A 13,365-nucleotide genomic window follows, 5' to 3' on the forward strand; every position below is an offset into this window, starting at 1 on the left:
TACATGTGTTTACACTCCCCATATTTATAAATGTGAAACTTTTTTTTCTTTCCTTCTTGGAGCAATCGTGGGTATTTTCATTTATCCCTGCTCCCATGGATGATGTTCTCTTTATAGATCTACTTTTAAGGAGGCAACTTCACGACTTAAATGTAACTGAAGCAAAGAAAAGCCTTGTGAGCAAACGGTATAGCTGTGGCCCAAATCTCTACACAAATACAAAAAAACATAACTCCTACGTAGTCTAACAGCCCTTAGACTAAATTTGTTGCTCCTGCTACGCCAAGACGTGGGGATGATTGGGTTTTGGCCTCTGCTTTATGCCTCCACAGCTGCTCAATCTCGGGAAGTTGGCTGTATTTCCTCGGGGTGATATAACTCCTCTTTTCCATTAATAACCAGGCCACCAGCGGCCACATCAATCCATGGCTGCAGACACAGGCCCTGGACATAAAGGTGCTACAGTCCTGCATGGTCACACGATCAGCAGCCAATGAGCTGAATGAAATCAGCCGCGTGTAAATCTCGACTGACAGCCAGATACGTGTGTTTCCTATGAAGTCAATAAATGAGAATTCAGCAAGGGATTTATGAATAGAGGTGGCCGATGGCTGTTGTGTGCAGAGGCAGTATCTCACGAAGCTGATGTGTATTGATAAGTAACATTGAGTGGAAAGGCGGGGAGCATATACCTCTAATCCTTTTCTGGCAGGACATTGAGGGAAAAGTTTTGTAAATGTGTGAAGGTACAGGTGGATGTGTAAAGTTGGTTTTAAACAACACTAACATCCGTTTATTGTTGAGATTAGACCAGGGTTTACATCCCATGGTTGCAACCTGTTCATGACGTCGAGCCAGTTGTTTTGGTCCCCTCTGCCCAATCGGAGGCTCCTCTCACAATCTACCGGAGCCGAAATGGATCTATTCGTGCCGCGGCTCCGTCCTGCCGTCCGGACCAGAACGCCCTTTGTTAGGGGCTCCGCGCTACCTGGCCGCTGCCGCTGCTGCTTTAAACGGCAGCACTGACATGGGAACTCCATTACAGCTGCAGAGCGATTTCTTTCCACAGCAGCAGCAGTTCCAGCACTGTAAGTACCAGCACTACTGCGGGCGGGAGGATCGGCGCGGCCAGCAGCACGACCAGCGCTGCACCTGCAGTACCTGCACCGGTGATGCCGGAAAAAGCCTCGTCTTCCGCGGGACGTCGCCGACCACAGTGGGAACTTTGAGGACACCTTCGGAAACGTCTTCGAGGCAAGGTTGCCAGTACAGCGTCTGCGAGTTAACACCCTCTAGTCATGGTAGTTCATCCAGACATCATCATCCTCACCATCAGCAGCCGCAGCAGCAGCAGCAGCAGCAGCAGCAGCAGCAGCAGCAGCAGCAGCAGCAGCATTGCCGCGGTCGGCAGCGGGGCAGCCTGGGCAGCAGCCACAAAGACAGTAACTCCAACAATGAAATAGCCATGAGCAGCTGCAGATACAACGGCGGCGTAATGCGGCCGCTGAGCAACTTGAGCTCGTCCCGCAGACACGAGTTTGATTCCGAGTCCCAGCCTTTGCAGCCCATCTCAGCCGCAGATGCGTCGGACACTCTAGTATCCAAGCCGGAGAATAATTCCACCACCCTGATGCCTTACGCATCGGGAGACGGAGGGGGAGGATGCGGCCACAGTGGCGGCAAGTCGGGGAAAAAGAAGAACCAGAACATTGGGGAAAAGCTGGGACACAGAAGGGCCTTGTTTGAGAAAAGGAAGCGGCTCAGCGACTATGCTTTAATCTTTGGGATGTTTGGGATCGTTGTTATGGTTATAGAGACTGAACTCTCATGGGGAGCCTACGGAAAGGTGCGTATTTACTCCAAAGTGCACGTCTTTGCAGCATCACCCACATCGACACTAGAGTGAATTTGGTGACATGAGACTGCACTGACCAGAGCGTGTCTTTTGCATTAAGTAACTTTTGCAAAAAGTATGAATGGGGGGAAAAAACAAAAACAAAAACAAAAAAAACAGCGACTTTATGCAAGAACGTGCCGTGTCCCGTTTACACGCAGGCCAAAAGGCCCACCGCTGTCCAACCATGAAGGGGAGCCCCAATAATTCCAGAGGAAACTGCATTGTCAGAATATGTTGCAGTGCACCTGGGCAACCTGAATGATTACTGCTTTCTTACACATAGTAAATGCGTGTAAGAATTTGTTTTGATGCCTTGGTGTTGTGTCCTTCTTGGCTTTATTGTTGTTGCTCTTTTGCAGGAATCCCTGTACTCATTAGCCCTAAAATGCCTGATAAGCCTTTCTACAATCATTCTCCTGGGGCTGATTATCATATACCATGCAAGAGAGATACAGGTAATGTTGGACCACTTTCCTTTTTTTTTAACTGTTGATTTTCACCACAGGGAACCGTCAGCAATACGAGCACGATTTATTAAGTTCAGTAAATGTTTAGTTTAATGGGAAAGCTGTGAACATACACTTAATGTTTTATGATGGGCTTTGTAGTATTTACAGTAGGATTACATAGACTTAACAAAATGAACCGCTGGTAAAGGATTTTTTTTTTAGCATATTAAATGCAACATGAACATTTCAAAACAAAAGCTTTTAACAACTTGACAGGCCACATCTAAACATCAGAAAGTCTGTTCAGCTCTGCAACTGCTCAACAGTAAAGCGTTTTGCACTTGTAGACTGATTGTCATCTATTGAAGCCGCTCTGCTCATCCATGACACATTTTGATAAGATTTAGGAACTCCCTCCCTGGTCTCAGTAGATGACTGATTGTCAGCCTCTCCTGAGATGTTCCAACGCTGCAGCTTTATGACCTGGCCTTGAGGCATTGTTGCATTACTTACAGTTCTTCTTTCTGCACTTCCAGCACTCGAGTCTTCGTATAAGCGTCCACTAAATTAATGGTCCCACTTTCTGTATGTTGCCAGACAGGCTTCATGAATCAGAGACCTTAATTTCTGCTTTAATGAAGTGAACTTGAAAGGGGGGGGGGGGGGGGGACGAACTTGAAAGAAACACAACAAGCATTTTCTCAAATCTTAATCGACAGGATATTTAATCATGATAATGGATTTACTTTTACACATGATGGTGATTTTCAAAATGCTTAATTTTGCAAGCTCAACCGGTTTTATCTGCGGCAATGGACTAACTTAATTAAGTCTATGATTTAACATGTAAAATAGATTTTGTGAAACCAAAAGAATAGGATTAAACATCCATTATCATTTGCATAGAAAACTTGAACTAACTGCAGAATGTTGATCAGCTTTGTTGGTATATTTAGTACTTACAAGACCCGTGGGAATATCAGTCATTGAAATAGCCCAACAGTAAACTGTGTCACCCCCACTTTAGCTCTTGCATTGTAAACCTTTCTTTATAAAGGATGATAGAGAAGCACAGACATCATTACCATATTTCAATGCACAACAGAGGCCTTTTCATTTTCCCTGCAGACAGAACCCAGTAGCTGTTTATAAATTAGAATGCATCCTGTAAGTTTGCAAGAGTGTCAAAATCCTCCTTTCCTGCTAGAGTGCTGCGTATTTCACTCAAATACTGTGCAAATGACTACTTTCATGGACAGAGTTTCCTCACCTTTCGTTTGTACTGATCTTATTTACTGTAGCAGTTTAGACGTAATGCAAAGGCACGTTGTTTAGCAGGTTTCCACTTCAAGCAAGCTTTCTAATATGGGGCTTTATTAGTCTTGCCTTGGCTGCATGGTTGTTGTCCCTGTTCACATAAATCAGTTTGCATAAGAGCTGCATTGTGCTACATGTGTTTGATTAGAGTGGAAAACACATTCCTACTGTTGTGATGCAGATACAATGGATAGGAAACATGGATTCTGCATGTTTTAAGAAGGTTGGCACATTAAATATTGGTTCTCAAGCACCATTTCTTTCTTCATTACAGCCCAGCTCAACTTTTAGCTCAGAGTGAAAAGCTCCTCTTTCAATCCCTTTAATTGTCAGGAGCTGAACATTCACCCCACAGGAAGGCTGTTCAAACCTCTTTGATCCAGTCTCCTCTGACAGTCACGTCAATATCCCAAACATTTTTCACCCTAGGTAGCACTCTCTTCACGATAAAGACGTCTCCTCCTTTGCTGACCTAGAAAACTTTATTAAGGCAATTGTTTGCCTCTGAGCTAATTACTGCAATTCACTTCTCAGCACATACCCACAATAATTGAAGTTGAAGCCGGAGCACTATGAGTCACAAACATTCTCATGTCACTGCAGTCTGACTCAGGAACCCTTCCCCGAAAATGTATAAGTTGATTGCAAGGTCTGTCGTCAAATTCATCAAGTCCTTTTTGGAAGTGACTATCAGCCATTTCCTGAGACTGACTGTGTCTTACTATTTAAATCCAGTTCCGTGTTTACGTCAACTTCCACCACGCCAGCTGCTCTTTTCCTTCCCACCCTCGGGTCTTTTGTGCCTGTTGTTGTTAATCTGTCATTACTGGGTTCCTGCAGACTGACATAAGTGCTGGTGCGCGCGCGCACGCACGCACGCACGCACACACACACACACACCTCCATTTGCACGTTGACACACTATATACACACACAGATTGCACACATACACAGAGGAATTCAGTCGAAATCTATCTTCCTAATGACACACACATGCACACAGGGAACTGCTGAAATGTGTCTTTCCCTCTCATTTCGTCTCCACTCCTGTTTCATCTCGCTCAATGCAACACTGAGAGAAACTGTTTGGCTGGAAACATTTGATAAAAAATATAATCCAACTTCAATTGTGTAAAACTTAAAGGTTGATGGAGTTAAATGGGCCAGAATCCACCATTAAGCCCTCTGAAATTAAAATATGACAGAGTATTAAATTAATCCAGGAGTCTTAAATCAGACTTACAAGTCACTTTTTTTTTGTCAGTGGTAAGGAGCTATGTCAGGTGCAGGAGCCATCCACTTATCCCGGTGAAAAGCAAACCTAATATGCTTGTTCTTTTGAGAATACCTTCAAACAGACAGTTTCCAAATGATACCCTTGAAGTAGTCCTTATGGTTTAGTAATTTAGCTTCTATAATGTCAAGTGACTTGGTCATAATTAAAAAAGTAGAGAGGTCTTTATTTTTAGTGCTTGGAGTTAAACTTTTAAAAATGTGGGATGGAAATTGAGTGGAAATTAATTTGTAGGTCGCAAGTATTATTGACATGAAACAAGCTGTTGAATGTTGTTCATTTTTACCATTGTAATGTGTTAGAGTGAAGATAATTATAGCTTTTCAAAATGTGGGATGAGAGAGATAAGCAGTTTTAAAACTTTTGAAAATATTGATTCATGACGACAAAGCCAGGAGAAAGGTAGTAGCAAGTCTGAACACGGGAAACTGTTTGGATTTTGATTCAAACTCATAGAACTTTCCAGTCATCAGAGGGTTGATAAAGCCACGTTTCTCGCTCGGCTGTTGATTAGATGTTCCCTGACTCATGCACATTTCATTCGTCAGACTCCGTGTGCACAGTTTTGACAACGATAATTTGATGTCTTGAAAACTGAGACGCAAAGATCTCTGAGGTCATTTCTAAGGAAAGATTCTTCTGAATCACAGAGGACATTAAACAGCTATTTTCCCTGCTGGTGTTGTGTGCTCCTTTCAATTACGTCAAAGGCACTGATGTGTAAATCTGGCAGTGCTACAGGAAGCATAGCAAAAATGTTCTCATTACATGTATGAGTATGAATGTATGACTAAATGAGTGAAAACGTTTAATTCATTGTGAAAATCACACTGACAAGGTAGATGGTCTGATTAGGGGAAACTACTTTGAGTTTTGAATAGGGAAGAACTGACGCTGGTGAAATAGTCGTAAGATAATTATTGTTATTCCATGTACATATTTCTAAGTTTACTCTGAAAGTCTTAATTATATTACAAAATTATAAGTTTTCTGATTACTGTGTACTCAATAAAAAGCTTAATATATCTATTGTTTACTACTTTAATCTTTTACGTTCTATTTTATTTTTCTATCCCTCTATCTAGAAAATCGGGGATTAACACACTACCATTTATTGCAGCCAACCAGTAAATTAGTTTATCCAGGTCACCTGTAACTATTGTTTTTATATTTTGTCTTTTGTTGCTTTAGGTTACCTTTATGATGCTTGAACAAACTTTTAAGTTTCCTTTTCATGTCTTTTCCTGAAGTATTTCCAAGTTCTTCTGAAGCACCTCGACTTGCCTCTTGTCCAAATGCTCCAGAAATAAAGTTGCCTTGCAGCCTCTTATCAAATAAGATAAACAGCAACACGGTGAAGTAAAGCTGGAACCTTTACATCTGAAATGTTGCAGAGCGGAAGGTAAAGGTCATGAAATACAAAGTCCGTCAAAGGACAAATACTTTGAATGTGTGCTGCATTTAAGTTTAGATTCTTGTCACTTTAGATTATGGCCTCCAAACAGAGTCACCCCAACCGAACTGCCACGGCCATTTGAATCCATTTCTCCTGCTGCTTTACACAACCCTGCTTTGGATCTTTACTAAATTTTCACTGAGTTTCTCTGTGAGTCAAAGTCACTGGCAGCGTTGCAACACGGACTGCTATTTCTAAAGTGCACTTTGTGGGAAATTTTGCTCCTGCAGTGAAATACATTATGCATGCACATTCATGTGTACTCACAGATGCCTGTCAGATGTAGAAGCATAAGTCAGGATGATGAAATGTTTCCCAACCATTTCCATTACTTGTCAAACACAGTAAATGCCCTCCGATTTTTTTCTTTTTTAAGAATTTAAGTTTTTTCCTCTGAGTGCCTGGAAAACTCTAAAGGTCAGGTCGGACAGGATCGGAGTTGGACAACAGCTGTCATGTGAATTGTTTGCAGATGCATATGCAGTGCTGCACTGGCAGTGATGGGTGAACTCCTGAGCTGCAATGCATTAATGGGGAAGAACATTGTGTCCATGTTGTATTAAATATGACTGGATTTGTCCTATAGTAGGACAGGAAATGTAAAGTGGATTCCTCTTTCTTGGTTCATGAAGCTTTTTACATTTTCTTTTGAATAGTTCAGAGTCTGTTCCATTGATGTCTGTTGTTGACAGTTGGCGATCCACACGAGCCATTTTTAGACGTTTTGAGTTTATGGGGGTTTGTTGTGTTGGCAGGCAGCATCCTGCAGTACAGCACCAGTATAAATGGAGAGGTTAGCATCTGTGGCTTCTGCTAACTTTGATTTGTCATTGTCACGGGCTGATATGAAGTGCAAGCTGGGAGCCTCTTCTCGATCTGTCTGCTGCGGTGGTTGATGAGTTCAGTCTTTTTTCCCCGAGCAGGCAGAAACTGATGTTTTCAAAGTTTTCTCTCTTCTTCGCACATCAAAGTTTTTTTGTTTTTTTTTTGCCGGGGGGCCTTTGTGTTCGGGCCATCGCTGTGTCACCGTACCTTGTGATGACGGATCCGCTGAGTTTTCTTAAACTAATGCAAAATGCTGTGGGGGCTCTTGTGTCTTTGATGTGTGCGTTTGTGATAGAAGTCAGCGCCGACGCTTCACAGTCACATAATGTTACAGTTTACAATCTGCAGAAAGGATGAAACAACAACACATTGTCCAAACTGTGCCAGCAAAATCCTGCCAAAGCCCAAGTTGGCGGGGCTCGTCAGCTCGCCCCTGGGTGCTGCTGCGTATGTGTCAGAGATCTGGTGTAACTGCAGGAGACGCTCTGCATTTCTCACAGTGAAATCTGCCCTCTACCTTAGACTCCAGACTGGAGTCAAATAACCACCACTGGCTGGTGACCTCGGTGTTTTCGCTGAACATACAGGCTTTCAGGGGCAGAAGATACCCAGCCTCCCAAAGGGTTGAGAATCCCACAGATAATTTATTAATGGTATTTACCCAAAATGTGCCTTTCGTGTCACTTTAAGCATGCTGATGATTTTAGATTATTAATTAGCAGAGCCTCGGCAGCAGCCACAACATTTTACAAAATCGAGATTTATACAGGCTTTTACTTTGGCTCCAAGATGTTTCACTTTGCTAGAAGAGAAGAATTGCATATGGAAATGTGAGGCTTAATCTCAGAAACAAAAGCAAAACTCAATCTGCCACTGCTTCAGATTTACTCAGCAAAGTGGTCTCTTAGTGGCTCACTTTGATATCATAAATAAAGCATTGCATTAATGTGTAATTGGACTGAACCCCTCCACCTAATTCACTAATGAGATTGAGCGATTTCATTCTCAGTGACAAGATATATGTTCCCATCTCCACATTACACAGATTAAATATTGAGCTGCACTCCATTAGTTGTATTGGGAGTAGTGAAACCAGTAACCAACCCAGCTAACATCGCAGGTGAGCTCCTCGGAGATGGTGCCGCGTAGACGCGGGGAAGGATCCCAGGCCATCCACTGCTGTGTTGTCTCTCAGCCTGACATTAATGAAAATCCTATGATGAGAGTGGGGCATGCACTCTTCGTGATTAGACTGCATTTTGAGTTAATCAGAAAACAAGTCCAGTCCAGAGACAGAGGCACGAGTGAAATGTGACGCCCGGATTTGTCCTCAGAACCACTTGTCGTGTTGATTGTTTGTTCTGTGAGCTCCGTCGTACAAAGCAGGAGGTTATTGCAGGTGAGCTCCTGCACTTCAATACCACTGCAAAGAAAAGAAAACCAGGACACTTGGGAAAATTTTTTTTCGGAATCTCCAAAACAGCTGTGTCCAAGTTAAAATGAGAAACTAAGGCTAAAAAGACAAAGATGTGCAGGTCCATAAAATGACAGAGAGCTATTAAGTCATGGAGGCGATGTGGGCTGGAGCCAATATAGGTGAAGGGCAGGTTACGTCCCGGACAACTTGCCAGTCCATCACAGGGCTAACACAGTGGCAGACAACAACATCCACATTTTCACACCTATGGGAGATTAGATGACTCCAACAAGCATGTCTTTAACCTGTGGGAGGAAACCAGAGCACCTGGACAAAACTCACAGAAAGAACATGCAAACTGTCCACATACAGTGAAGATTCTAGAGTGTGCTGGGGCCCCAGGCTAAAATTCCCCTCTGACAAGCAACAAACATATTTATGAATAATTTGAAACCAACAAAAAAGGTCAGAAACTGAACGCTTGTCAGCCCTTGGGGGCCTCCTAGTGGTTTGGGACCCCGAGCAGCTGCCTGGCTTGTCTGTTGACAAGCTTCGCCTCTGTCCACAAAGACCCAGAGCCTGTGAGGGAGAACGCTGTTTCATGTAACCGGAACATGTTTGGCCAGTCGTCCACACCGCGCTGCATTTCAGAGGCCTGAAAACTTTTTTTTAACGGGTTCTAGAGTGGCAAAATTTTAAAACGCCGCCTCGGCTTTGAGGTGTGAATAGACGACGCGCACATTGCGGAAAACAATGACGTCATCGCTCCATCTCTCGACCTATAACCCCGCGACGCCCAATGCAATGTCACTTAACAACAACAATGGCGGACAACATGCTGCAGGTCGAGACACAAGATCGTTTTGGCTCGTGTGGGCAGAGCCTGAGTCTCCCTCCTGTAAAGCACTAACTACTTCTACTACTGTCCTGTTTACCAAACCATGTTTGGCTTGCTTTTTATTTGGCCAGCCTTCAAATGAAAACATTTTGGTTCATGAGCTTTCCATGAGGACGTGTTTCAGAGTCCATTCTTCACTCAACCAGAGTTCTACAGCAACAAGACGAATTTTCATGCGAGAAAAAATACATTTATAATCTGCAGATGAAAAATACACTCGTGGTACTTCAAAGTATGTTGTTTTTCTAAGTTTATTATCATTATTATTATTTTTATCAAAAAATACAGCCATTTATGGTCATTTTATATTAGTAAAATTTGCTAGACTAACTTATCTTACCTTCAGAATGTGTTAGATGGTTTTGTTCACTGAATTTTTCATTTCACACCATCATCTGGTCAACGTTTTAACTATGTTTTCAGGCCTCCTTCAAAATTAATGGCGTTCCCATCATCCACAGCTCTTCTAAACATGATGGCACAGCCCCTGCGACACAGCAGCATTTTAACACTTCACTAAAAACAACTTCACAGAGCTCTGAGCGTAGCAGTAAATGTTCCTCGAGCTCAAAGTTAATGCTGCGAAAACCGACAACTTCACTTACCCTCATGGTATTTGATTGAAGGCAGAAGACAAAATATCTCAGGACTTCATATCTGCATTGGTATATAAACTGACCCCTCACACAGCTAGAAAGAATTCATACAGAATTGAATAATTTTGGGTAAAACTGGATGAAAAAAAACAACTGGAAATCTCCAATGAAACATAAACAAACTGTCATGAAGCATTTCAATACTTAGTGGAGGGCGATACATGAGAGGGGGGACTAAATTATGAACATCCCTGTACAGGTACAACTTTAAAAACTTTTAGTATTTCAGTCTGTGGAGTGAAACTGTGAAACACTGTTGTGGGGGGTCAGGCAGAGTCCAACCACGGAGCAATTCAAACAGCAGAGTTCAGCAGGTAAAGGGAAGAAGAAAGTTGGAGCATGCACTCAATGTTTTTTAATTTTACGTTCTGTATATTTACTTGTTTATTTACTTGCTGGTTGCTTTCTTTGCTTAGTTTTATGGTTGTTTAAATTATGAGTATGTGATTGTTGAAAGAAACACACGCCCACACGCACGCCCACAGGAATGCAAACAGGCTGACTGGAGAAGGGGGAGGGTTTAATAAGCTTGTGTTTCTTCCTACTCCTTTTTGGGCATGTTAAAGTTCCTGATAATCATTATTTAGTTTTTATTTATTATGTTTGAAATAAAATAAAACTAATGAATGGACAGTTTTACCCTCAATTGAGCTTGTTCATCACAATTTCTAAGACACCATTTCAAAGAAATTCCTCCCTACCAAAAATGTTGGGAAAATTATTTAAAAACTTGTAGAAGAATACTGTATCTTTTTTAATGAAATTTGGATATACTTTACCAGTTACTCAAGTAGTGGGAGTCATTTTATATTTGAATGGTCTTTTTTTTTTTTTTAATGTCCCAGCAGTGGGCAAATACAGTATCATAGTGCAGCACCAAGTGCAACACATTAGCAGGGCCGTTTACTTTTTAACTCATTTAACTTCAGCTGAGGCGGTTTAGCAGTTAGCTGAAAGTTAAACAGTGATGCGCAAGCTCTATTGATCTGACTCGGATGATCAATCATTGTTGAAGTCTTAAGTTCTCAACTACAAGCTCCAGTGCACATGCCTCCTTATGAGAGATACAGTTCACTGGGGTCATGCAGAGCTCGACCTCAGAAAAACATATTAATGAACAAATAACAACGGTAAAAAGCGGAAAACAGCTTAAGCAAAACACCAAAATGTAGACGGCAGCAGACAGCTGTTAAAAGAGTGAGATAATGTTTGTTCTTTAACCGCAGATGGACCGGTGGTGCTGCGGAGACACTAAAGCCACAGGGTGCAGCATAGAAGGAGCCAGCAACTCTTCTAATGTTTTCGTTTACGTTTCATTTCATCATGGTAATCAATTGGAGCATCACCACTAAAAGTAGTAGGGTTACAACATTGCGCCTACGTAATACAGCCGTTAAAGGCCGACAGAGAATCGGCTCATTTAACCAACTCTTTTCACTGAGCAAGCTGAATCAGAAAATTAATTACTTCGTGTCACATTTGTGTAGTTTATGTTCGGTGCTTACCCCAGTATGGTTGGAAAATGATGCCAAGATTGTCACTTTATTTATTACAAAGTAAAATGTGGACAAGAACAAGTGCGGCTCAGTTCTGTGCCGCTCAGGAAACTTTAAATATCCCTTTGTGGCTCTGCTGCCCTCGACTGGGCTGCTGCCCCAACAGTCTGAACAGAGACGAGCAAATCTGATTGTGGTGAGGGCCCCAAAAATTAGATCCCCACAATAAGATGGTCAAACTGTGGCCGAGCAAATGCGTTGCAAAGACTTATTAGAATTATGGTAGTTAACGGAATTAAAAAAAAAGAATTAACCTTTATGTAAGAGTAATTTGTAGTCATTTCAATTGACACCTGGTTCAAATGTGCTTAATATGCCCAACATCCTCCCATTAACTGTAAAGCAAATGATTTATTAATGTTGGACATTAGCTTGCAGAACAGGCGCTTCCTTGGTGTTTGTTAAGGATCGCACACTTACAAAGTACTGACCTATAACTGACCTCACCTTTTCATGACCACATTTATGTCCCCAAGTTTTGGGGGTTCCAAGTCGTCGTCCATATCTTTGAGTGGCACTTTCTTCTTCTTCAAAACGGTTTTGAATGCACTTATGAAGGACAGATTTGTGGATGAGGGGGAGTTCGCCAAGTTCACTGATGAATTTGATGTTGCCCAGCATTTTGTGCTTGGCAATATCCCACTGCTCCTCCTCCTCCTCCTCCTGAGGGGTGAGTTGGCCCTCCTTTCCTATCAAATATTTCAAAATTCCTGGTGCAGTTTTCAAACTCGCCTTCTAAAAATAGTATTGTGATTCTGCGTTGCTTAGTTTTCTAATGGGCACTCAAAATACGATGCATCCTCTGCCAAGCGTAGACATAACTGCAGTACCTGGAGTAATTTCATTGATACTTGATTCAAATGTGCAGCCATTCACCACTGGGGACACATTTGGCCCACAGGCCACTTGTTGGGCACGTGTGAGTTAGTATGACTCCAAGCGTGCGCCTTACATGCTAAACTGTAAAAGCGGTTTAACCAAAAGAGCTGCAGTGCACCAGAGTGCTGCCACAGAGCCTTTCGGTGCTCACAGAGAGCAGCGCTCATACAGGAGGCTGGATATTGAACGCCTCGCTAACAGCTGGCTACTCACCTGCCAATGGTAATCATGCGGTTCCCTGCAGGTTGGAGTCACCCCAAACCCCACCTTTTCCACCCCCGCTGTCACGGAGCAATCAGCACCGAGTTTCACTCTGCCCTCAATGTTTAGACCACCTGCACCAAGTGGATAGTGACAAAGAGCAGCCATCTCCATCACTGCGAGCAAGGCGAACCAACATATGGCAGAGCGTGAAACAGTAGACAGCTTTTCATTTGAAATAGTTTTACTTTGAAATGGATACAGGAACGCACCACATTCAGCTGACCATTCAGGCTGCTGTTACCTTCCAGACAAAAACATGTGCTTGGAGTCTTGAAGTATTTTATTGTTTCAGTAAGTAAAAAAAAAAAAAAATTTAATTCATGAAAAAAAGATTTGTAAGATGTGCCTCTTTTATAATAAAAATATATATTTTATTACTGTTGTAATAATTCAATTGAATAGTAATTTAAGTGAATTTTCTTAGTGGACCACATTTCTATAGTTTATGTCCGAATGA

The 13,365-nt window shown here is 42.3% G+C and overlaps 1 protein-coding gene across 1 annotated transcript in view; it reads left to right on the plus strand.

Moving 5' to 3' along the window:
• Nucleotides 1–1,027: 1,027 nt before the first annotated feature.
• The window catches only part of kcnn2 (potassium calcium-activated channel subfamily N member 2), a gene marked incomplete at its 5' end in the record, with an annotated part of 29,813 nt that continues 17,475 nt past the window's right edge, over nt 1,028–13,365 (plus strand). The window contains 2 exons of the mRNA XM_080476573.1: nt 1,028–1,846; nt 2,257–2,352. Coding sequence (XP_080332699.1) covers nt 1,028–1,846; nt 2,257–2,352 — 915 coding nt within the window. The remainder of the gene's footprint in view (nt 1,847–2,256; nt 2,353–13,365) is intronic.

This window comes from Lipophrys pholis, assembly GCF_963383615.2.
Source record: "Lipophrys pholis genome assembly, chromosome: 12".
NCBI lineage: Eukaryota > Metazoa > Chordata > Actinopteri > Blenniiformes > Blenniidae > Lipophrys > Lipophrys pholis.